The sequence below is a fragment of the Embiotoca jacksoni genome, unplaced genomic scaffold (genome assembly GCF_022577435.1).
Source record: "Embiotoca jacksoni isolate LCO1_2020_lvr unplaced genomic scaffold, fEmbJac1.0.p SCAF_62, whole genome shotgun sequence".
Taxonomy (NCBI): domain Eukaryota; kingdom Metazoa; phylum Chordata; class Actinopteri; family Embiotocidae; genus Embiotoca; species Embiotoca jacksoni.
In genome coordinates, this window is record NW_027185417.1 from 515,774 (window position 1) to 538,558 (window position 22,785).

The 22,785-nt window shown below is 41.0% G+C and overlaps 5 protein-coding genes and 10 non-coding genes across 16 annotated transcripts; 10 read left to right on the top strand and 5 right to left on the bottom strand.

The window, feature by feature from the left end:
* The first annotated feature begins 705 nt into the window (after positions 1–705).
* On the top strand, positions 706–2,288 carry LOC138213646 (histone H2A-IV-like). The gene is given in 2 exon segments (XM_069174880.1): positions 706–1,124; positions 1,805–2,288. Coding segments are annotated over 2 exon segments (777 nt in total). The 5' UTR covers positions 706–742; the 3' UTR covers positions 2,200–2,288.
* Positions 2,289–2,985: 697 nt separating this feature from the next.
* LOC138213627 (histone H3) lies at positions 2,986–3,670 on the bottom strand. The gene has a single exon (XM_069174855.1). It carries the CDS (start codon positions 3,487–3,489, stop codon positions 3,079–3,081), a length of 411 nt encoding a protein of 136 aa, XP_069030956.1. The 5' UTR covers positions 3,490–3,670; the 3' UTR covers positions 2,986–3,078.
* Positions 3,671–4,142: 472 nt separating this feature from the next.
* Positions 4,143–4,838, bottom strand: LOC138213628 (histone H1-like). The gene has a single exon (XM_069174856.1). The coding sequence runs from the start codon at positions 4,823–4,825 to the stop codon at positions 4,202–4,204; it is 624 nt and encodes a 207-aa protein (XP_069030957.1). The 5' UTR covers positions 4,826–4,838; the 3' UTR covers positions 4,143–4,201.
* Positions 4,839–6,890: 2,052 nt separating this feature from the next.
* Positions 6,891–7,452, bottom strand: LOC138213610 (histone H2B 1/2-like). The gene has a single exon (XM_069174841.1). The coding sequence runs from the start codon at positions 7,433–7,435 to the stop codon at positions 7,064–7,066; it is 372 nt and encodes a 123-aa protein (XP_069030942.1). The 5' UTR covers positions 7,436–7,452; the 3' UTR covers positions 6,891–7,063.
* Positions 7,453–9,441: 1,989 nt separating this feature from the next.
* trnav-cac (transfer RNA valine (anticodon CAC)) lies at positions 9,442–9,514 on the top strand. Its single transcript has one exon. It is a non-coding gene; the product is annotated as a tRNA-Val (tRNA).
* A 338-nt stretch (positions 9,515–9,852) lies between these two features.
* trnav-cac (transfer RNA valine (anticodon CAC)) lies at positions 9,853–9,925 on the bottom strand. The gene has a single exon. It is a non-coding gene; the product is annotated as a tRNA-Val (tRNA).
* A 203-nt stretch (positions 9,926–10,128) lies between these two features.
* Positions 10,129–10,201, top strand: trnav-aac (transfer RNA valine (anticodon AAC)). Its single transcript has one exon. It is a non-coding gene; the product is annotated as a tRNA-Val (tRNA).
* A 288-nt stretch (positions 10,202–10,489) lies between these two features.
* Positions 10,490–10,562, top strand: trnav-aac (transfer RNA valine (anticodon AAC)). Its single transcript has one exon. It is a non-coding gene; the product is annotated as a tRNA-Val (tRNA).
* Positions 10,563–10,893: 331 nt separating this feature from the next.
* Positions 10,894–10,966, top strand: trnav-aac (transfer RNA valine (anticodon AAC)). Its single transcript has one exon. It is a non-coding gene; the product is annotated as a tRNA-Val (tRNA).
* A 215-nt stretch (positions 10,967–11,181) lies between these two features.
* trnav-cac (transfer RNA valine (anticodon CAC)) lies at positions 11,182–11,254 on the top strand. Its single transcript has one exon. It is a non-coding gene; the product is annotated as a tRNA-Val (tRNA).
* Positions 11,255–11,710: 456 nt separating this feature from the next.
* trnav-aac (transfer RNA valine (anticodon AAC)) lies at positions 11,711–11,783 on the top strand. The gene has a single exon. It is a non-coding gene; the product is annotated as a tRNA-Val (tRNA).
* A 1,209-nt stretch (positions 11,784–12,992) lies between these two features.
* On the top strand, positions 12,993–13,065 carry trnav-cac (transfer RNA valine (anticodon CAC)). Its single transcript has one exon. It is a non-coding gene; the product is annotated as a tRNA-Val (tRNA).
* A 1,288-nt stretch (positions 13,066–14,353) lies between these two features.
* On the top strand, positions 14,354–14,426 carry trnav-cac (transfer RNA valine (anticodon CAC)). Its single transcript has one exon. It is a non-coding gene; the product is annotated as a tRNA-Val (tRNA).
* Positions 14,427–14,903: 477 nt separating this feature from the next.
* On the top strand, positions 14,904–14,976 carry trnav-aac (transfer RNA valine (anticodon AAC)). Its single transcript has one exon. It is a non-coding gene; the product is annotated as a tRNA-Val (tRNA).
* A 1,032-nt stretch (positions 14,977–16,008) lies between these two features.
* On the bottom strand, positions 16,009–21,219 carry LOC138213663 (15-hydroxyprostaglandin dehydrogenase [NAD(+)]). 2 transcript variants are annotated; one of them, XM_069174909.1, is made up of 8 exons: positions 21,200–21,219; positions 19,959–20,109; positions 19,376–19,499; positions 18,186–18,292; positions 17,763–17,859; positions 17,599–17,675; positions 16,820–16,977; positions 16,009–16,671 (listed from the first exon to the last, which is right to left on the bottom strand). In XM_069174909.1, the coding sequence occupies exons 2-8, from the start codon at positions 20,049–20,051 to the stop codon at positions 16,551–16,553; spliced, it is 777 nt and encodes a 258-aa protein (XP_069031010.1). In that variant the 5' UTR covers positions 20,052–20,109; positions 21,200–21,219; the 3' UTR covers positions 16,009–16,550. The 2 variants fall into 2 exon arrangements, with proteins under 2 accessions (XP_069031010.1, XP_069031009.1); XM_069174908.1 differs by lacking the exon at positions 21,200–21,219 and having other exon boundaries at positions 19,959–20,255.
* Between the last annotated feature and the right edge of the window lie 1,566 nt (positions 21,220–22,785).

The following is a 22,785-nucleotide window of genomic DNA, read 5'->3' on the forward strand; positions in this document are numbered from 1 at the left end:
ATGAACTTATAATATGCAAAACAATTTCACCAGCAGACCCATTAATGAATTATCTGACTGCCTGTACCTCCAAAATAAAAGCCGTAACAAGTACCCAGATTAAATCAACAGTAATGACGTAAAACCAATTAATTCAGCCATTCTCCAAAAATGATCAGAAACAATAGCTCCACCTCAGACAAATCCTGCGGTGATGCAGTAATCACTCGCCTAAATAAAGAAAAAAAACAAGTTATTGCACGGTTTTGACACGAGAACCTTCCAAATAAAGTGTACTGCCATTATAATTGTAGTTAATTGATTCCACATTTAAAGTAAAAATAACCTGACAACAAATCCAAGGTCAGAAAAAAAGAAAAATGGATGTACTCTATGTGTCTAGTTACTCTCATTTTAATCAGCCAAATATAATTGTGATATATATACACAACTGATATATTAGAAGTAAATACGTTTGTATGAGTCAATTATTTATTATAGTTTCTCATCTATTCTGTAGATTGAATTATTTCTGAAATTTAATAGAAAAAAATATGACAGTGAACCACAATTCAGTTATATTTTGAAAATACCAGGAGGAGGCGCCAATACGGAAACCAGAGACGAGCTCGTTTGTGATTGGTCGATTGCACTAACGCTTGTTTTGATCCAATGAGCGAGTAGCTGCTTGCTATATAACTGGAGGTTTGCTATTCTCATGACACAGTTCTCTCACGATTATCAACTACCTGAAAACAACAACATGTCTGGACGCGGAAAGGGAGCCGGCAAGACCCGAGCAAAGGCGAAGAGCCGATCCTCCAGAGCCGGACTTCAGTTCCCGGTGGGTCGCGTCCACAGACATCTGAGGAAGGGCAACTACGCCCAGCGTGTGGGAGCCGGAGCTCCGGTGTACATGGCGGCGGTTCTGGAGTACCTGACCGCTGAGATCCTGGAGCTGGCAGGAAACGCCGCCCGCGATAACAAGAAGAGCCGCATCATCCCGCGTCACCTGCAGCTGGCGGTCCGCAACGACGAGGAGCTCAACAAGCTGCTGGGCGGAGTGACCATCGCTCAGGGCGGCGTGCTGCCCAACATCCAGGCGGTCCTGCTGCCCAAGAAGACCGAGAAGTCCAAGTAAAGAGATCAAAGTCGAGACCAACCAAAGAAAACGGCTCTTTTAAGAGCCACACACTCCTTATGAAAGAGAAAAGTTCCTAAATAGAAACACAATGATTCTTACTTTCATTTCTTCTATAAAAACTGAGATATTTTGTCAGTTTTAGAACTACAAGCAAATTGTTTGTTTTTCACTGAATGTTAGTTTCTGTAAGACAAAGCAAATAAAAGTGTTCTTGCATATTTCATCTCTTTCATGAAGCTTTTTCTACTTTGTTTTTTGAAAGTTGTTTTTTTTTTTCAAAAGAATCTTGAGTTGACTTTTGTCTCCAAGAGATGTTTGTGTTGAACTACTTCCTCATATTTTGAACACAAAGATTGAATAATTGATCCAATCAATGTAAATTATATACACCTCCCCCCCCCAAATGATTTTGTATGGGTGTATAAATTGATTATATTTTCCCTTAAATATTATGTCAATTATTTTGTATCAAATAAAAAACAATGACAGTGAATCATGTGTTTTAACGTTGTATTTTGAAAATAGAGCAAACCGGAAGCGCTAATACTGAAACCAGAGATGAGCTCGTTTGTGATTGGTCGATTGCACTAACGCTTGTTTTGACCCAATGAGCGAGTAGCTGCTTGCTATATAACTGGAGGTTTGCCCTTCACAGGACACATTTCTCTAACCTTTTCCTACTACGTGAAAACAACAACATGTCTGGACGCGGAAAGGGAGCCGGCAAGACCCGAGCAAAGGCGAAGAGCCGATCCTCCAGAGCCGGACTTCAGTTCCCGGTTGGTCGTGTCCACAGACATCTGAGGAAGGGCAACTATGCCCAGCGTGTGGGAGCCGGAGCTCCGGTGTACATGGCGGCGGTTCTGGAGTACCTGACCGCTGAGATCCTGGAGCTGGCAGGAAACGCCGCCCGCGATAACAAGAAGTCCAGGATCATCCCGCGCCACCTGCAGCTGGCGGTCCGCAACGACGAGGAGCTCAACAAGCTGCTGGGCGGAGTGACCATCGCTCAGGGCGGCGTGCTGCCCAACATCCAGGCGGTCCTGCTGCCCAAGAAGACCGAGAAGTCCAAGTAAAGAGATCAAAGTCGAGACCAACCAAAGAAAACGGCTCTTTTAAGAGCCACACACTCCTTATGAAAGAGAAAAGATCCTAAATAGAAACACATCAATGATTCTTACTTTCATTTCTCCTATATAAACCTGTTATATAAAAACAGGTATTTTGTAGGTTTCAGTACTACAAGCAAATAGTTTGTTTTTCGTTGAACGTTAGTTTCTGTTAGATAAAACAAATAAAAAAATATGTAAGCAACCAGATTAGATAAACTCAATGCCCACATCAGTTTCAGTTTGTGAATATATATATATTCACAAACTGAAACCCTGATGTATATATATAGATACACGTTTTTTTAATTTACGTTTAATCGAGGTGTTTTCAAATCCTTTCACAATTAAATTTAATTATGAAAAGTTATATACAACTATAGATATAGTTATATATATATAACTATATATACGTCATAATTATTATAGTAATTCACTGATAAATTGGAAGTTGAGCTCTATATATATATATATAAATAACTATATATAGATATAGTTATATCTATATATAGATATATATATATATTTAGTTATATCTATATATCTAGTTTTATATATATAGTTATATCTATAACTATATATCTATAGTTATAGATATAAATACATCTATAACTATATATTTAGTTATATATGTAAATTATATATATATATATATATATATATATAATCTATTTTTTGTTTATTAATAATTAATTAATATTTCCAATCTTGGCATACAGTTAATTCGCAAGGTACGTCATAATTATTATAGTAATTCACTGATAAATAGGAAGTTGAGCTCTATTAGTGGGGATATGTGGCTCTTAAAAGAGCCGTTGTGTTAGTGTGAACTGGTCCCTGGTCAGTTTAAGCTCTCTCTCCACGGATGCGGCGGGCGAGCTGGATGTCTTTGGGCATGATGGTGACCCTCTTGGCGTGGATGGCGCACAGGTTGGTGTCCTCGAACAGGCCGACCAGGTAGGCTTCGCTGGCCTCCTGCAGCGCCATGACGGCGGAGCTCTGGAAGCGCAGGTCGGTCTTGAAATCCTGAGCGATCTCCCTGACGAGGCGCTGGAAGGGCAGTTTGCGGATCAGCAGCTCGGTGGACTTCTGGTAGCGGCGGATCTCCCTGAGAGCCACGGTACCGGGCCTGTAACGATGGGGCTTCTTCACTCCTCCGGTGGCCGGGGCGCTCTTCCGGGCGGCCTTGGTAGCCAGCTGCTTCCTGGGAGCTTTTCCTCCGGTGGATTTACGAGCGGTCTGCTTGGTTCTGGCCATTTTCAGTTCTTCTGTCTCTTCTGTGTCAACAGCTAAAGCAAGAATGAAGTCTAGGCGGGATCGAGCGGCTTTATAAAGGAGCAGCCGGAACGAGGTCAGCGCTGATTGGTCCAGATCCGGCTCACGCGCTCTGTAGCTGCTCAACTATTGGAGAAAAGATATTTGAAATTTGAACTTAAAGCGCCACAGAAAGTAACTAACGGCTGCTGAAAAGAAAAGAAAAAGGGTTATTTGAGAGAAACATAAGCGGGTTATCATTTAACATTTGATCTAACTGAACTTTTTTTTAAAAGAAATACATACTATAAATATACTATAACAATATTTAACTTAAATATACAACTATAAATGTAGTGATGGAATGATTTTAGTAATCGTGTTTTTAACACAATTAAGACTGTTATCGGTTGTTTATTCTGTCTAATCATATATTCAGGTCCAAGTTCTAATCTATTATGATTTTATGTACTTATTATCGTCAGGTCTATTTTCGAGTAACATCAACAATTAGAAAAACATTAAAGGAAATGATAATTTACATTAAACATTATGCTGTAACATGATGCAGCAGCTGGTGACTTACTGCTTTTGTTTTTGTATAGACTAATATAATTACTATTATATGTTTTAATACTATATGCCAGGAAGGTCTTTAGTAGAGCGTGTGGTGGCTCTGAAAAGAGCCTTTGATGCACTGCGTGCTGGATCAGATTTACTTCTTGGTCTTCTTGGCTGCGGTCTTCTTCGGGGTAGCTTTTTTGGCTGCGGGTTTCTTTGCCGGCTTCGACTTCTTGGCGACAGCGACACTCTTTTTCGGACTCTTCTTGACGGCCTTTTTCGCGGGTTTCTTGGGCGCTGCCTTCTTCGGAGACTTCTTGACTGCCGCTTTCTTGGCTGCAGGTTTCTTAGCCGCAACGGTCTTCTTCGCGACCGGCTTCTTGGCCTTGACGGGCGCCTTCTTCTTCACCACCTTCTTGACCGGGGCGGCGGCGGCGGCTTTGGGCTCTTTTGTGATCTTGAAGGAACCGGAGGCGCCAGTCCCCTTCACCTGAGTCAGGGTCCCGTTTGCGACCAGCTTGGAGACGGTGGCGTTGATGCGTTTGTTGGCTTTGACCACATCGACGCCTTTGGTCGCCAGGATCTTCTTGACCGCAGAGATGGAGGTCCCTCTGCGGTCCTTGGACTCGGCCACGGCGGCGACGATGAGCTTGACGAGGCTCGGTCCGTCCTTCTTGGGCCGGGGAGCTGCCTTCTTCTTGGTGGCTTTAGCCGCCGGTTTTGTTGCGGCCTTTGCCGGAGCTTTCGCCGGTGCTGCTGTTGGAAGTTCCTCTGCCATGTTCCTAAGTTGGTGTTCGTCTGAAGTTGTACGAGCTCGAAGCTGGAGGCGGGACTTATGACGAGCAGATGAGAACCGTGGAGAGGCAACCCGCACCCGCCGCTCCGCTGCCGCCTCGAATGTGGCCACACTTGTGTTTTCTCCTCCACGTTTTGGAGAGAAATTCCTCACAAAGTCACTGCTTTAAAACACGAGTGTTACTGCTACCGCAAGAAAACACGTTTCCCTCCGGCCTGAGCCGGCGTTTGACTCCCAGGACTCAGTCGGTTCACTCCAGCAGGCTTCAAACCTCTCGGATTCACGGTCACTTTGTGCCGCTCGGCTCGACTTTTCCTCACATTTCGTCTCCTAAAACGGCCAAAAGCGGCTTTTATTCGAGGTGTTGCAGCTGTTCCACTTAACAAAGACATTCAGGGACCCGATAGAAATAAAATAGTCGCGGTGATGCGATTTGTTGACGTTTAATAAGTGAAGTTTCCGGTCGGTGTAAACACACGGACGGTGACGGTGACGAGCTGGTTGGGACTCCTGGAAAACACTTTCTGTTCCCATTAAATCTTTTGACAGTGAACCGACCGCAGCGGTTAACGAGTGGAGTTTTATTCTGATTTAAAGTTTCATTAAAACTATTATTTGTTTCTTACGCTGTGCAAAGACTCAACTTAATGTCCCTGTAATCAGCTCCAGTTTGTCTGTAACCTGACTTATCAGCTCCATCCAGAAATAAAACGTATAATCAGCATTTTTATTAGATTTCTAAACATAATTATTTTTTTAAATATTCACTTTGTAATGATCCTCAGATGAGTTAAAAAAAAAAAAACACGTTTGCCTTTTTTTTTTAATTATTATTATTTTTTTTTATGCCATCAAACGGGAAAGAAAACACTGAAATTATGAGAATTGTTTACAGACTTGTGTTTGAATCCAGTTTGATGACTTAAGTAAAAATTATATTTAAAAGCTGATCAATATATTGTGAGAAATCAATACAGCATTTGCTTAAAATATGGTTTGAATCATGATCATTTGTGTCATTTGCAGTAAAACTAATAATCATGAAGTAAACAAAATTACTATTTTATGGATAAACTCTGTACATGTTTTAATCTTTTATTTGTTTTCATTTGAAGTTTTAATTTTAGGTAGGTCACGTGCTCAATAGTACATGTTTCATAAGTGAATATAATACAATATTAATAATAATAACAACTGTACTGATACAAAATATGCAATGAACAAGCAAATGAATGCAGTGATGCTGATTTAAATGGTTGCAGAAATATTTTAACACAGTTACGTGACAAAAGTTATTAATGTTTATTAATATCCAGAAAAAGGGAGGCCGAATAAATAACACAAAATAATTTGATAATCAGGAGGAAATTAAAAAAAAAAGTACCTGTGACAACAAATAGTTACAATATACACTGCATTTGCTTTTTTATTTTTATTTTTTTAAATGATTTTTACCTTTTTATGGTCAAAATAACTAACCATAATGTAAACATGAACATAAATATAAGATTTAAAAACCGAAGAAAACAGCTTTATAAACAGGTCTTGGATGCTTCGGGGGTTTAAATAAAGGAGAAAATGTCTTTGTAACAACTTGATGGCAAAAAATATAATGAAAAATAATCATTTAATATGTTATTGTGTACCAGGAGGACTTAAAGATCAACAACAATAACTAGTTTTCTGTCTCAGCCTGATAATAAACAGGAAATATACATTTACTGTTTGTTTATTCCACTGAGCAGTACATACAAGGAAACAGCGCCACCTATTGGAACTTTTTTTTTTTTTATCACCCCTTTGTTGCCTCCTGAAGAGTCTAGTGGGTTTATTTCTTTATATAAATCTTTATTAAAGATCAGTTTTTATGACAAATTATCTTCCTACTTTTAAAATAATTAGTTACTAAAATGCACCAAATGCAGAACGGCTCGAGATAAATGTGGATGTTTTGGGAAATTAGTTTTCATTAAAATGTAGTTTATTTGATATAAAAATTATATTGATTTAAAAAAAAAAAAATTAAAAAAAAAGTGTAATGGTGATTTTATCATTTTTGCAGAAATATCATAAAAGTCATGCTGTTAAAAGAGAATATAATTATTTTTTTTTTTGTCAGGATGACCATCACAGCCTGTCGGGAAATCAGCTCTTCCAGAGTCGGTGTGTGGCCCTGAAAAGGACCGTTGTTGTTCTCTGTAGGTTTTAGTCAGAGAGGAGTTACTTGGAGCTGGTGTACTTGGTGACGGCCTTGGTGCCCTCGGACACGGCGTGCTTGGCCAGCTCCCCGGGCAGCAGCAGGCGGACGGCGGTCTGGACCTCCCGGGAGGTGATGGTGGAGCGTTTGTTGTACTGAGTCAGGCGGGAGGACTCGCCGGCGATGCGCTCGAAGATGTCGCTCACGAAGGAGTTCATGATGCTCATGGCCTTGGAGGAGATGCCGGTGTCCGGGTGCACCTGCTTCAGCACCTTGTACACGTAGATGGCGTAGCTCTCCCTCCTGGTCTTTCTCCTCTTCTTGCCGCCCTTGGCGGCGGTCTTAGTCACGGCTTTCTTGGAGCCCTTCTTGGGCGCTTTGACTGGGTCTGGCATGGCTATGTTCGTTTCTGCTGATCACGGATTAACTCTGGCCGTGTCGACTCTCTATTTGAATGCGCTTCATGTAAATAGACTGCGCTGTTTCTCATTTCTGATTGGTTATTTTATCCCAAATTAGCGCATGCGCTCCACAAAGTCACCGCCCTGAGCGAGGCGGCGCCTCGGATCAGACCGAGAAAATATCCGAGTTACAATAAATTACTGAAGACTTTTCCAACATCTAAAGTTGTCTTTTGACAATCTGCACAAATATTATAATATATGTAATATTATAATCTGAAAATGACACATCCTTTTTTTTAAAATTATTATTATTATTTACCTTGTTGTGAGTCAGACTGAAAATGAATAGTCTGAACAAGGCAGTGACTCTGACCAGATTTAAAACTGAAGAAAATTCAAAATCTTCATTGGATATTTTGTGAGGAAAGTTTTCAGTTGACAGAGTATCTTCAGGAGTAATAGAGTATCTTCAGGAGTAGCAGAGTATGTTTATGAGTGACAAGAGTATCTTTAGGAGTAACAAAGTATCTACAGGAGTGACAGTATGTTTAGTAGTAACAAAGTATCTACAGGAGTAGCAGAGTACGTTTATGAGTGACAAGAGTATCTTTAGGAGTAACAAAGTATCTACAGGAGTAATAGAGTATCATTAGGAGTAACAGAGTATGTTTAGTAGTAATAAAGTATCTACAGGAGTAATAGAGTATCTTCAGGAGTAGCAGAGTACGTTTATGAGTGACAGAGTATCTTTAGGAGTAACAAAGTATCTACAGGAGTAAAGAGTATCTTCAGGAGTAACAGAGTATGTTTAGTAGTAACAAAGTATCTTCAGGAGTAATAGAGTATCTTCAGGAGTAATAGAGTATCTTCAGGAGTAATAGAGTATCTTCGGGAGTAGCAGAGTACGTTTATGAGTGACAGAGTGTCTTTCGGAGTAACAAAGTATCTTCAGGAGTAACAGTATGTTTAGTAGTAACAAAGTATCTTCAGGAGTGACAGAGTATCTTTAGGAGTTTAAACACGGTAAAATATTTTACGTTGGCGTTAGTGAAGTTAAGAGCTGCGGACTTGGTCTGTTTTCGCGGTGGTTTTGCTGATGAAGCAGCGAAGCTAACTTCAAGGCCACGAGGTGGACTGCTGCCAGCAGCTATCACCGCGCTCATTTGGAGGATAACGGCGCTTTAGCACCTGAGTTTCTGCGTGAAAGTGGACGCGGTGTGAGAGCTGTGAGGAGACGGACAATTTAAAGTCGACAGATACGAGGTTTATCGGGTTTATAAGTGGAGTTCATGGATTCAGCGCAGACGCCTGCAGGTGGAGAAAGGACAGAGTTGCAACAGGGTTTAAATGAAGTTTGCTGCACAGTCTTGAGTTTTCGAGAAACAGTGAGTACATTTTTTTTATTTTATTTTAATTGTATTTCTCCTGTGTTAAATGCAGCTTACTTCACATATCTTGTTAACATATATTGTTTGTTGTCCTAATATATTTAATCTGAGGTTTTATACGTGTTTAACTCACAATTTACAGAAATGAGTGCTACAGTTTGGCTGCTGGGAGTTTTAAGCTCACAATAACAGTATAAAGCTTTAATACGATAGAAAAAAAAAAAAAAACGTGTTGACGTCATACTGATGCGCAGGGTGTCCGTGAAGCATTGAATGGACGGTCTCACTGAGTCCCCTCCGTTGTCCTTTGTCCTCTGTATTGTTGGTTATCACGGCTCCACACAGACGGAGGCTCAGATGTTGACCTGAATCTCAGTTTGAGTGGCTGATTTACCTACTAAATCATTTTTTTTTTCCCCGTTTTTTTTTGTATGAATGGAACACTATTAATATTAATAGAGTATTTTCAGGAGTAACAGGGTATCTCGTACTAGTATTATTATTTGTACTGCTTTGCCAGAACAGTTATTACACATGTCTTGCGTCATCCAGGCGCAGTTACGCAGTAGCCACCTACTTCTTAGCGGTTACGTGTACATTCGTTTACAAGTTTCCGTAGTGTAGTGGTTATCACGTTCGCCTCACACGCGAAAGGTCCCCGGTTCGAAACCGGGCGGAAACATTATTGGTATTTTGTTAAATTTTCATTAAATAAATATAAACTAGATTAAATGTTTCATGTACAATATAGTATTTCCCAGTGTTAAAATATGTCAGAGCATTATTATATTCATTAGTCATGTGAAAAGTTTGGTTGGACACGATGGCTATGACAGAAAAACAAACTACATACCATTATGGAAGAAGTAGTACCGACTTTGTGTTTATGAATCCGAAGGTTCAATATCCAAACTAGATCAGTGTTACTGTTAAAACAGGGAAAAACAGTGTTAAACTTATTAATCATTTTACAGTTTTGGATGGAAAGTGATTAAAAGTATAAACAATAAATACCAATAATGTTTCCGCCCGGTCTCGAACCGGGGACCTTTCGCGTGTGAGGCGAACGTGATAACCACTACACTACGGAAACCTGTAGCTACTTCATTTACAGGATACATTTTTTTTTTTTAAAAAAGCATTACTGTTGTCATGGTTACCAGTAAGGGGGCGAGAGTGGGTAGGTCTAAGCTTAGCTTTTATGAATTTGAAGATTAAATATATAAACCGGCTTTATGCGAGTGCTCCTGTTGAGAACATATTTATCTTCCGTGAATTGCCTTTCTTTTATAACGGGTTTCCGTAGTGTAGTGGTTATCACGTTCGCCTAACACGCGAAAGGTCCCCGGTTCGAAACCGGGCGGAAACATGTTTTGTTATTTTCACCATTATATATTAATTTTTTTAAAGCACTCCAATATAAGCAGTATCATTATTTCCACGTTTCTTCTTTGTGCTTTCCCCTCAAACATATATTTACACCACCCAAAGATCCACGGTTTGACTCCACCCGTGGTCAAAGTACAACTAGTCAACAACGTTGAAGTGTGTGTGTGTGTGTGATTTACTGTCACGTGTCTTCCGGCTGCGTGACGAGCTCTGCTGCGCGCGGCATTATTTCGATTTGTCGAACCGGCCCTCAGATTGGACCTCAACAGTTTCCGTAGTGTAGTGGTTATCACGTTCGCCTAACACGCGAAAGGTCCCCGGTTCGAGACCGGGCGGAAACATTTATATTTCTTTATTTTGGTCTTCTTTCACAGCTGGATGGAGGTGGAGGTGGAAAAGCAGCAAATGGCAGCGGTGGTGCCATTATGACATCTAAACGAGAGAGTAAAAATCACGTCATTTTCATTTGTATTTCTATGAAACATGCAGAATGTATTAATAGTATGAATTAAAATACAACTAATGGATGAAGAGGTGAGCTGAATTACGTTTATTCTTGGTGGGCTGGATCATTGTTTTAGAGCCAGAAGAAGACGCACCAAAGATGTCACGCTAGAGCAGAGGTCTTCAACAAGGGGTCCGTTTTTCTGCTTCCACTCGACTACTACAGCAGTTTCCGTAGTGTAGTGGTTATCACGTTCGCCTAACACGCGAAAGGTCCCCGGTTCGAGACCGGGCGGAAACACTTATATTTCCATAATTTGATCTTCTTTCACAGCTGTGGGCTCCAGATGTGAAACCTTTGGATGGAGGAGGCCTTATTACTTACTGCAGCTGGTGGTTCCTCCACGACCGTCCAGGTGGGTCGCCACCGCGCTGGTTGGATTAGTGTCTTAAAGTGTTTCACCTGTAATGGTGCCCATGAAGTCCACTCGTTCTTCTGTGAATTGGACTTCAACAGTTTCCGTAGTGTAGTGGTTATCACGTTCGCCTCACACGCGAAAGGTCCCCGGTTCGAAACCGGGCGGAAACACTTATGTTTCTATGTTTTGGTCTTCTTTCATTGCTTGTTGGATTTAAGACCGCCCGACCGGTGAGATGTAACGGGATGTTTGATCTCTGGAAGAGGTCTGTACCGGGGGGAGCAGCATACTCAGCATCCGCTTGGTTGATGAGGTCTTTGTTCCTGCGGTGTTTTTCCCCAGAAGACCATCAATAACCTCCCTCGTAGGCTGTGTGTCCACCGGGTACGGTCCAGGACAATGGAGGAGGCCACCAGCTTTGATGGGACGTGTTCGCACAGCTCAGTGAACTTGAGAGCAGCTGGCTCTGGAGAGCGATGCTCCCCCTCCCCTGCACCAGCAGCTTTGTGGGACTTAGTGCTTGTCCCAGTCTCGGGGGACAGGACGACAGCTGGGCTCCACGTACTGTAGTCCAAACCTCTCTCCTGGTGTTACGTGGAAACTGTCTCTCAGTCTGGACTTCAACAGTTTCCGTAGTGTAGTGGTTATCACGTTCGCCTAACACGCGAAAGGTCCCCGGTTCGAGACCGGGCGGAAACATTTATGTTCCTATTACCAGGTGGTTGCTCTGCAGCTGGTGTTGGTTATCTTGTTCAGGTGCTTCCACTCTCCCCGTGTGTTTTGTAGGCGTGGCCTAGCTGTAAGAGGTCCGTCCAATTGGCTGCTAGATTGGTTGCCAGCACCTGAGGAGGGAGTGGCCTAAGAGTATAAAAGGGCTGCCCTCCTATGATTGATTTTTTTTTTTTTTTCCCCCCTCTGCTGAGAAGCATGGCTGCTCAAATTTAGATTTATTTTTGTTTGTTATTTTAATTTAAGGAGACATGGTCTGTCATTGTTTTGGGTATTTTGTCGCTGTATATAATATATATAGATATATACTGTACTGTATATACTGTGCATTTTATATTTTACATTTAATATTTTTACTGCTATTTTATTGCTTTTCTATTATTCTATTATTATCTTATTGCTTCTGTATGCTGCTGTAGCGAAAAATAAAGTAACTAAATAAAGTAACTACCTAACCTAACCTAACCTAATCTTAAACCGTAGTATTGGTGAAATTCCCACGCATAAGTTAAAGCGTGTGTTTTCAGTTCGGTGGTGAGTAAAGTTTTGGCTCGTACTGTAGGTTTGTGGCTACCTGGCTGAGACACCGCTTTCCTGATGAGTTTTTTTTTTGTTTGTTTTGTTTTGTTTTATTTATTTGCCTCTGATCTAGTGTAAAACGGCCTAATTAGTGGAACTACTTTCCCGCCAGGTGTAAGAAACGAAATCCACTCGTTGTTTGCTGTTTTAATTTGTTATTTTTTTGTGCGGTAGTATGGCCAGAGCATTTTGCTGAGGGTACAAACTCCACGACTGTCCAGGTGGGTTGCCCAGCGTGCTGGTTGCCCAGCGTGCTGGTTGCCCAGCGTGCTGGTTGCCCAGCGTGCTGGTTGCCCAGCGTGCTGGTTGCCCAGCGTGCTGGTTGCCCAGCGTGCTGGTTGCCCAGCGTGCTGGTTGCCCAGCGTGCTGGTTGCCCAGCGTGCTGGTTGCCCAGCGTGCTGGTTGCCCAGCGTGCTGGTTGCCCAGCGTGCTGGTTGCCCAGCGTGCTGGTTGCCCAGCGTGCTGGTTGCCCAGCGTGCTGGTTGCCCAGCGTGCTGGTTGCCCAGCGTGCTGGTTGCCCAGCGTGCTGGTTGCCCAGTTGAGTCAGTGGGCTCCGTGTTTAAATCACCAGTCAACTGGACCTTAAACAGGATTTCAACAGTTTCCGTAGTGTAGTGGTTATCACGTTCGCCTCACACGCGAAAGGTCCCCGGTTCGAAACCGGGCGGAAACATTTATGTTTCTATATTTTGGTCTTCTTTCATTGCTTGTTGGGTTTAAGACCGCCCGACCGGTGAGATGTGGTGGGCTGTTGGGATCTCTGGAAGAGGTCTGTACCGGGGAGGCAGCGTACTCAGCATCCACTTTGGTGGAGCCTCCAGCTCTTTTAAAAAAAAAAATGTTGTTTCAGCAAAGTCAACAAACGGCGTTCGTGGATTGGTGAGGCCTTCTGCTGCATAAGTCTGATGTACTTTTGTGTACCAGTAGAAGTACTTCACCTCCCCAGACTGATAAAAGAAGTGAATAGAGGAGCCATCACCGAGGTACCGTGACTTTGGTTGGCCACTGGCAAGACCTTGTTTTCTTTGTTGTAGGTGGTTGTTGTTGTTGTTGTTGTTGTTGCTGCTTCTCCACAATCTCCTTCACCATTTTCTTGAGGAGGAGTAGCCGTGGCAGTCGTAAGAGGTCCGTCCAGAGGGAGGGAGTGAGTGGCCCAAGAGTATAAAAGGGGCTGCCTGTTATGTCCCGTCTAGGTTTGGCCCGAGACATAACAAGGGTGTAAGTTTTTAGCCCCGTTTTTTCTTTTTCCCCAGGTCCCAAGCAGCCCCGCAGGATCACGTGAAGCTTTTTCAGATCATTAACAATTTATTTATATGGTTTACAACAATCGATAATCTGAACTAAAAATGCCTTCGGGGTGAACCGAGGCCAAAACAACAAATAAAACAATTTTAGGAACATCATCGTCTAACCTATCCAAAACTCAATGAAACAAAAAGCAGTTCATCTCTGGAAGAGGTCTGTACCGGGGCAGCATGCTCAGCATCCACTTTGGTGACGAGGTCTTTGTTCCCGTGGGTGTTTTTCCCAGAAAAACCGGGTACGAAGGTGATCCCGGGATTTGGGATCCTGAAGGCAGCACGGCAATCCCTGCACGAAGTTGTATTATTTTCTTTAATTTTACAAACAAAAGTAAGCGGGAAGGGAAATGTGACGTTTGATTCTCACCCGTCATGAAGTTGGCTTTTGGCAGTCCGGCAGAAATGTTCCCACGGGAACGCACCTCGTTTTTTTTTTGTTTTTTGTTTACAAGATTCACATCCTGGAGGCAGAATATAGCACTGACTGCTCGTAGTTATTATGACACGGGGTCGACCCACTCCTGATGAGTTTTTACCAGCTCTGTTGGAAGAGAATGAAAATATTCACTCAATAAATTAAAAAAACACTTCAATTATATATAATTGGGTAGGGGCTCATGTGTTTTTGTGTGATCTGGCCCTTTAAGAGGCCTCCCAACAGTTTCCGTAGTGTAGTGGTTATCACGTTCGCCTCACACGCGAAAGGTCCCCGGTTCGAAACCGGGCGGAAACACTTATATTTCTTTATTTTGGTCTTCTTTCACAGCTGTGGGTTTAGCCTACGGTTTATTACCAGGTGGATTCACTGCAGCTGGTGATTGCTCTATTGGTGGGATGTAACAGGCTGTTGGGGTCTTCTTTTTTATTTATTTTTTTCTATTTCTTCAACATAAGGAATTATATAATAAGTTTTTAAAATACAACATGCGTGTATAAATTGTAGTCAAAGTAACTTTACAAAACATCTGGTACACAGGTCAGTGTTTCTTCCCAGTCAGACACTAGATGGAGACAAATAGCTGTTAATGCCACAGACACCCAGCAGACTCTGTTGCTGTAGTATCAGATCATATTTTCTCAGTTGTGTATGCTGATGTTGACGTAGTAACAGATCATATTTTCTCAGTTGTGTATGCTGATGTTGCCTGGTGAATTTATTTTTTTGAACGAAAAAAAAATTTCTGACTGTTCCCTGCATCAGCTTTCAACAGTTTCCGTAGTGTAGTGGTTATCACGTTCGCCTAACACGCGAAAGGTCCCCGGTTCGAGACCGGGCGGAAACATTATTTATTTTGTTTTTAATAAATGACTGAAAACATCACCTGGTTAATTATTTGCCACTTTACTGTGCCAGTGGAATTTTTTTTTTTTTTTTTTTTGTTGCCTTCACGGATCAGACATTTGACCTCCAGCTGACAGCCGCCGGGCTTTCTTACTAAACAGCTAAAATGACTTTAAATGGTAAAATCGCACTTGTGACCGGAGCAGCGATGGGGATAAGAAAAGCAACAACACAGATACTTTTGCAAAATGGTAAAGTATTACCACGGTTACTGTGATTACCTGCATGTGTACAATCTTTGTAACGCACGATGACATTAAAAAATGAGCAGTTTTTGATATATATAATTGAAAGAGAAAAAAAAAAATCTACTGCACATTTCGCTGTTAATGTTGGTAGTTCTTATTTGCACTTTCTCAGTAAACCAGCAACTTATTTAAACAACACGGATGTCACAGTGACCTTTTCCATATAAAATCTTATCACTTTATTTTGTAATTTTTTTTTTTATCCTTTTGATATTTGTGACATTTTGTTATGATTAGTGTATAAATACTTAACATTAACATGTTTGAGTGACATTTGACCTTTGACCTTCAAAGTATACTGAGTTCATCGGTACATGCCTATAAATCCTCGAGTAAACGAAATGTCGCCCTCTGCTGGTTACGATCGCCGGATCAGTCTAGAAATCTTTCCCCTCTGTGGATTATATGTCAAATATACTTTTCAGTGATTTATTTAAAGTTATTCAGTCCATGTCAAGATTGTTTACTTATTATTTACTCGCTGTATATTCTGCCACTGAGTTTAACGCAAGTTTTATTCAAGTAAATAAAATCTTGAGGTACTTGGACTTTATTTTAAACTACTTCATACATGTTGTATTTCACTAACAGCTTTAGTTACCATTACTTTTATGGTTTTTTTTCCACATAAAACGTAGAATATGAGGGATTATAATATATTAAACCACTTGGCAGTATAGGAGGTAGTTAAAATATGCTCCATCTTGACAAAGTACAACATCAAATTATCATCAGCAATAGAAATTATTTAATAACATGACACCGAAAGGAGTACTTTTACACTTGATAGTCTTACGCACGTCTTTTTTTTTTTTTTTTTTGTACGTATTACCAACAAAATTTAGGTCTCATGCACATTTTGTTGAAAGGTTTTGTTGCGTCTCGGTTTTCTCCCTTTTATTCTGCAACATTTTGAGGCCTAAAAAGGCAAAACTGAACACGAGTTACACGTTAATAAACAGCGCCACCCAATGGTCAATATGAAAATACATCGGAGCGTGTACAAACAATATGGCTGTTTTTACAGACCTGAGCACATTTAATATGTCAGCAAACAATTTTAGCCTTTTTTTTTAAGTGATAAGACGGATAAAACGTCAGCCAGGAGGCAAATTGCCGAAGCGCAAAATAACAAAAGAGGAGAAAGCCTGCGGCTGAGAAACGTTTATGTACAATATCTCCGCGATTGTTGAAGACATTCGAGCTGAAACGTTGCAGTTTTGGTCGCGGGGTCGCGGCCCGTCGCGGTTTCGTCGCCGCCGGACGGCTACTGGGCGAACGACGGAAAGGCCACGTACGTCTTTCCTCTCGGCAGCACCAGGAGAGCTTCTCCGTTTTTGGTCTCGTCCGTCACCAGCTCGAGGAGACACTCGGCCACCTCGGACGCGCTGAATCAAAAAAAAACAAAACAATAACAACAACAACAACGACGACGAAAAAAAAAAAAAGGCACAGCGTAACGTCACACACGGTCACGACGGGACTACTCTACGCCGAATGGAAGATTTAATGGAGAACAAAAGCTCACAAGCTCACGTTATAATCCCAATCTTTTCTACTATTTGCTGGGTGGCGTCGACCAAGTGGGAGAATTGTCCCAGTTTGTCCGGGATGGTGGTTATCAAGTCCGTTTGGACGAAACCCGGGCAGAGGACGTTGACCCGTATACCGTAGCCCGACGCAGCCGAGGCAGCCTGGGGGAAGATGCACACCACGTTACGCCGTGTCGACACGGCTGTATTTACTTATCTGATTTGATTTGTGTGTATTTATTAATTGCTCTTATAGTTTTGTCCAAAAAAAAAAAAAAATTCTGTACCTCCATCTTATTTCATTGTTTTTGTCATTTTTTTTTTCTTTCTTGTGTTTCCACGTTGCCGCGACGACTACAGATTTTGACCTGAAGCTTTCAACATGAATGAAACTTAACGCTTTTTTGTTGTTGTTTTTTTCTCGTCACGTTCACTGGTTTTATAGACGGATAGGTAAGACTTCATTAATTGGGGAAATTTAGTCGTCACAGCGGCTTAGAAACACGATCGGGAAAGAAAAGAAAAGGAAAAAATGACATGTAGAATAAAATAAAGATCAATTATAAAAAAAAATTATTATTTTTTTTTTTTTTTTTTTAGACCAATGAATAAACACACACACAAAGTATATATACAAAACATAAATAAATACAGGTCGGGATGAAAGAAAGTGTCCAGTGCTATAAAATCAAATACAGTGCAACGATATATATATCTATATATATATATAATTTTTTTTTTTTTTGTATGTAGTTTTCTGCTGCAAATTCTTGTATTTCTTACCGCCATGGCTCGAGTGAAGCCGACCACGCCGTGCTTGCTGGCCGTGTAGACGGGGCAGCTCGGTAACGGGCCGACACCTGCGGGATCAACGTCGGTCGCAGATCATTTTCAAAATGCACCAGAAGAATCAGAACCGAAGAAAAGTTAACAGTCCCCAGTTTTACCCGCCAGAGACGCCGTGTTGACGATGACGCCTCCTTGACCTCCGCTCAACTGGCTCATGTGCTCCAGAGCCAGGTAAGTCCCCCTGATGGCCCCCATCTACAAACACAAAGGTTTATTTTGGTGTGAATTTTTTTTTTTTTTTTACAGCAAAACAAAACTTTTCTCTTTTCTTTTTTTTTTTTTTTTGTTCTGCCTCATAAATACTTTGCGGGAAGTTGTTTGCGAAACCACACGGGGGAGCCCGACGCGCCGTTTAAACCGCCGAGTCTGACCGTTGGTTTGTTCATTTCCTCAGACGCAAAGAACTCGGAGGTGAATCTTCCCGTCTGCAAATATGACGTGCTCCGTGTTTTCCTTCGTGGGGAGTTCGGGCGCAGCGAAGTAAGAAACGATCCAAACTGAATGCCGTTTGTGCTTCTTACCAGGTTGACGGAGACGGTTTTCTCCCACGTGCTCTCGTTCAAGATGCCGGCGTTGTTGCACAGGACGTCGATTCCTCCGAACGTTTCTGCGGTTTTCTGAAAAGCAGCTTGAGAGAAAAAAAAACAAAACAGTTTGTGGTCTTTTTTTTTTTTTTTTTTTATTATTGTACAACTTTCCTCTTCCTCCCATCAAGACTTACTCAAGACGCTTGCAGGACCTTTGTAAGTGTGGCACCACAGAGCTGCATTGATTGGCCAATTAATCCAACTTTGATAATTCGTCAGGTATTTTTAAGCAAAAAAAAGGCCCAAAAATATGTGCTGTTTTTTTTTGTTTTTTGTTTTTTTTAAGGGGACAATTTTGCACCTCCTGCTAGTTGTTGGACATTTGAAAACATTAAATTTTGGGAACTTGACATGGGAAATGTCACTGTTTTTTTTATAAGTTACATATAATTCATCAAAACAATTGTTAGTTTCAGCCAACGGACATTAAATTATGTTAATTAACTGTACTAATTCAGAACTATTGTCATTTGCATTCAACAAAAAGATTGTGCTCTTAAATAAAAAAACTTTCTCATGGTATCCAAAATACACACTGAATACATCTGTGATCATTTTTCTTCCAGTTTCTGCAGCATTTTTCAGAAGTTAGCGTTTTAATTGAAGCAATACTTGTATATTTCCCTTTTACCATCATTTACCACGAAACATATTTCAATGCTGATCTGCCTTTCTTAACCCTCATGAAATATAAATCTATAACTTGACAGCTTTATCTTTATTGTAAGTATATTGAGGCCTTTTGGGTGGTTTTTGTTTTTCTTTTCTTTTCTTCTCAGAACTGAGTAAATTATTTCCGCTCTGTCAAATCAAATAATTTAAATTGCACACTGTAATGTAACTGTATACGCGGTAATGACATGAGATTAAATGCCACTTGATAGGATTAGTTTGAGTGTGTGAGTTTCCTGAAGTCTGACGACGATCCGCTGACTGGAACAACAACAACAACAACAAAAAAAACCTCTATGAAGACATTGATCAGTTTCATGTGTTTCCAGACATGTTTATTTCAGAGTGCAGCTGTTTTCTTCCCGTCAGTACCTCCTCCTTTTTCCATTACAGTACTTGTTTTTTCCGAGTGTGTGTGTGTGTGTGTGTGTGTGTGTGTGTGTGTGTGTTACCTTTGATCTGCTGCTCTGATTCAACATTACAGTTGAGGAACAAAGTCTTCTCTGGTCCGAACTCTTTGTTCAGGGCTTCTAATAAACTCTGTCCTGCAGCTTCATTCATATCCAGCAGGGCCACCTGCACAAGTGACAAAAAAAAAACATCCCATACACAACCTCGGTTATCAATTTATTTGGTACATCTAGTACATATAATAATGCCAACAAAGTTTATTTGTCCCTCAGCTATCAGATTTTACCTGCTGTCCCCGTTTATAAAACTGTACATAAACACACCTGCAGCAGCTACAACAAACGGATGCCTCAGTATTAATCACCGAATGACGTCATTGAGTACTTGAACTTTTTCTGAGTTTTTACTTTAGTATTTGTCATGCAGGACTTGAACTGTTACTTATTTTCTCCGCAGGTTGCAAAGCAGCATAAATGTTCAAAAGTTGTAATTGAATGGATATGCCTGGTTTATATTCCGCCTCGCGAACACAGATATATTAAACGTCTAAAGCCACAATATCACACAAACAAACAAATAAACAAACAAACAAACCGTATTGGTGATCTGTAACTAAACTCTTACCCTGGCACCGTTTTTCAGAAGAATCTCCGTCATTGCTTTTCCTATTCCCATCGCTGCTCCGGTCACGACTGCAGTTTTACCGTTTAATGCCATCTTTCAGCCCGTCGAGTGACGACACGGAGGAGTTTGAGGAGTTCCTCTTGTTAGATGCCTGCAGGGAATAAAAAATTAAAAAAAAAAAAAAAAACTGAGAGGAATGCTGAAGCGAGAGGAGTCGGTGTGGTTTTGTGGTTTGTTTGTTTTTTTGTTTTTTTTTGTTACTGACACCGCCCTCCGCGGAGACGTTTACTCCCAGCGGGTTGGGACATGCCGGTTGAACTTTATCATTAAGTAAAGGAAGTAAGTTTCTGTGGAGGAAGAAGCGATGTTACAGCAGCATTTTATTTTTTTCAAATCCAACAAATGCAACTCGCTTGTTTTCTTATTGGTGGATTGTTATGTTTGCCGAATTTAAAGAGGGTCCACTCGCAGTTCCGGTGACATTTTAATGATTATTTTTGACGTATTTATTTCTATTAACCCACAATTCCGCTTAAATCGGGCATATTTTAAATGGAGTTTGGAGTGACGGAAGCGCAAACTTTTTCTGAGTTCCAGCTGCGTGCGGCCACTAGATGGCGGTAGAGAGCCGCGTGACGTGCTCGCTCGTATTTCTAAGGTATTAGGTCTCTTTCCATTAGTAGGTCAATGGTCAAACAAGAGGCATTGTTGCGTTGCGATGCGATGCACCAAGTTACATGTAACTGAATGACGTAATGAAATTACAAATTGAACGTAGTTACTGAGGAAAAAGTCGTTAAATTGCACTTTTTGTTGCTGGTGATTACAAAACACGTTTGGATATATTCTTATGTACATATCCGTGTCTAGAACTCTTGTAGGCGTTCAAATTGTGAGCCATGTTTTTGATTGGTTCTCTTGTCTGCCAATCAAATCAATGTGCACGTAACCAAACACACCATGCAGCCCTGTCCGGACAGCCGAGTTTCACACCGGTTCAGCCACTCAAATATTACACATACAATAAAATATGAAAAAAATATATTAAGTGTTAAACATCGAAGGCTCAGGGACACGTCAGCCAAAGTTCCAAGTATCCAAAATCAAAGAGCGCAACGACGTTGATCATTTGGGAAGTTTGGGAAGAGTTAAATATTAGACTCTAACCTGACGTGTGCTACTTCCAAACAAGTAAATGAGTAAAGTTCTCTCGAGATAAGATTTTAAAATGCTCAGCTGACCTTTATCAGGGAGACCGATCCACAACCGAGACTCCAGGGCAGCTGAAAGCTTTAACAGCAACAACAACAACAACAAACAAAGGGGAAAAAAAAAAAAAAAAAGTTGTCTCGTCGGTTTGCGTCAGTAGTGTGTGTGTGTGTGTGTGTGTGTGTGTGTGTGTGTGTGACACCTATTGCTCGAAGGGTTTTGATAAGCATACTTGGCGAGACGGTGCACGTTTCTTTGGCACGCCGAGCTCGGCGGAGTAAACACAGTCGGTCGGGCCACAACGTGCAGAAATGTGTTGCAAAAGAAGCGACGACATTGCTGACGACGACGATGATGATGATGATGATGATGAGGAAGATGAAGATGAGGATGCCGGAGTTTTTTGGGATGTTATGGGATGTTATGCTCAGACGTTATTGTGAGATGATCGGATGATTCGGTCCAGTGAATATATTTGAGCGGCAGCTCAACACTGAAGATCTTTAATGTGGACACTTTGGATCGAAGGTCAAAGGTCACCGGGACCTCACAGACACATATTTGCGGCCACGACTGTGACAACATTTCCCGCCAATGTGTGATAGGATTCAATGGTGAAGTTTTATATATATATTCAAAAGGTCAAAGGTCAACTTCACTGTAACGTCATTATATGTTCCGCAAAACCACTTTTTTTTTTTTTTTTTTTTTTTTTTTTTTTGCATTGACTTCTATTTTTGAAGCACTTCCCTTCTTGTCGTGACTTCAACTCTGCGTTCGATCGCAATCGGCTTTCTTGCGCAAACTCCTTCGAAGTTTTCACTACATCACATTATATTCATGGTGTCGTGAAAAAGAACTACATACATGAAGAGCAGAATTGAATTAAAAGTAATAGATTTGTGTCCACGGGTGCATTCAGGTGCATTAACTTTAGCTGGGAAAAACAGATTGATTGATGGTTTATTGTTGTCAATGAAGCAGACAGACTTTGCTCATTCTGTAGCTTAGTTGACAAGTGAAATAGAGATTTTAACATATACACTTTTTTGTGAATAAAGTAGGTAATAATAATTTTTTAAAAAAAAAAGCATTTATCAGGTTTTATGTGCCGAGCTTGAAATTGAAGACTCGGTTCTTTGTTTTTTAAATTACTGTATATTTGAGCTCATGTCCTGAACTGCCACTAGGTGGCGTGCAGAGTCACCACATGTTGACATATTGCCTGTTTTACTGAGTTCATTACATCATAATTTCTTCTACGCAACGAGCTCCAACACTCAGTGAGAGAAGTTTTTGCTTTTAATTGTGTAAGCACATTAACCTCCACCTTTTCAAGAGGTTTATTTTCCCCGCTTCTGTTCCCAGATCAGTTCTGTATTTCCTTTTATGTCCGCTGTTTCATGTTTGTGATGCTGTTGCCTAGGTGTTGCTGCGAGCCAGGATATCCAGCAGGAAGTTAAGTGAAATGTTTGGAACATCTGTTGTGAAAAGAGCACTTAAAGTAAAGAAAACATCAAAATTTCAGATTTGCTCACACGCTCACTTCTTTTAAGTTATTATTATTATTTCCTTAAAACAAAAAATTCCACTTTTGTATTGTCCAGATCACGGCCCC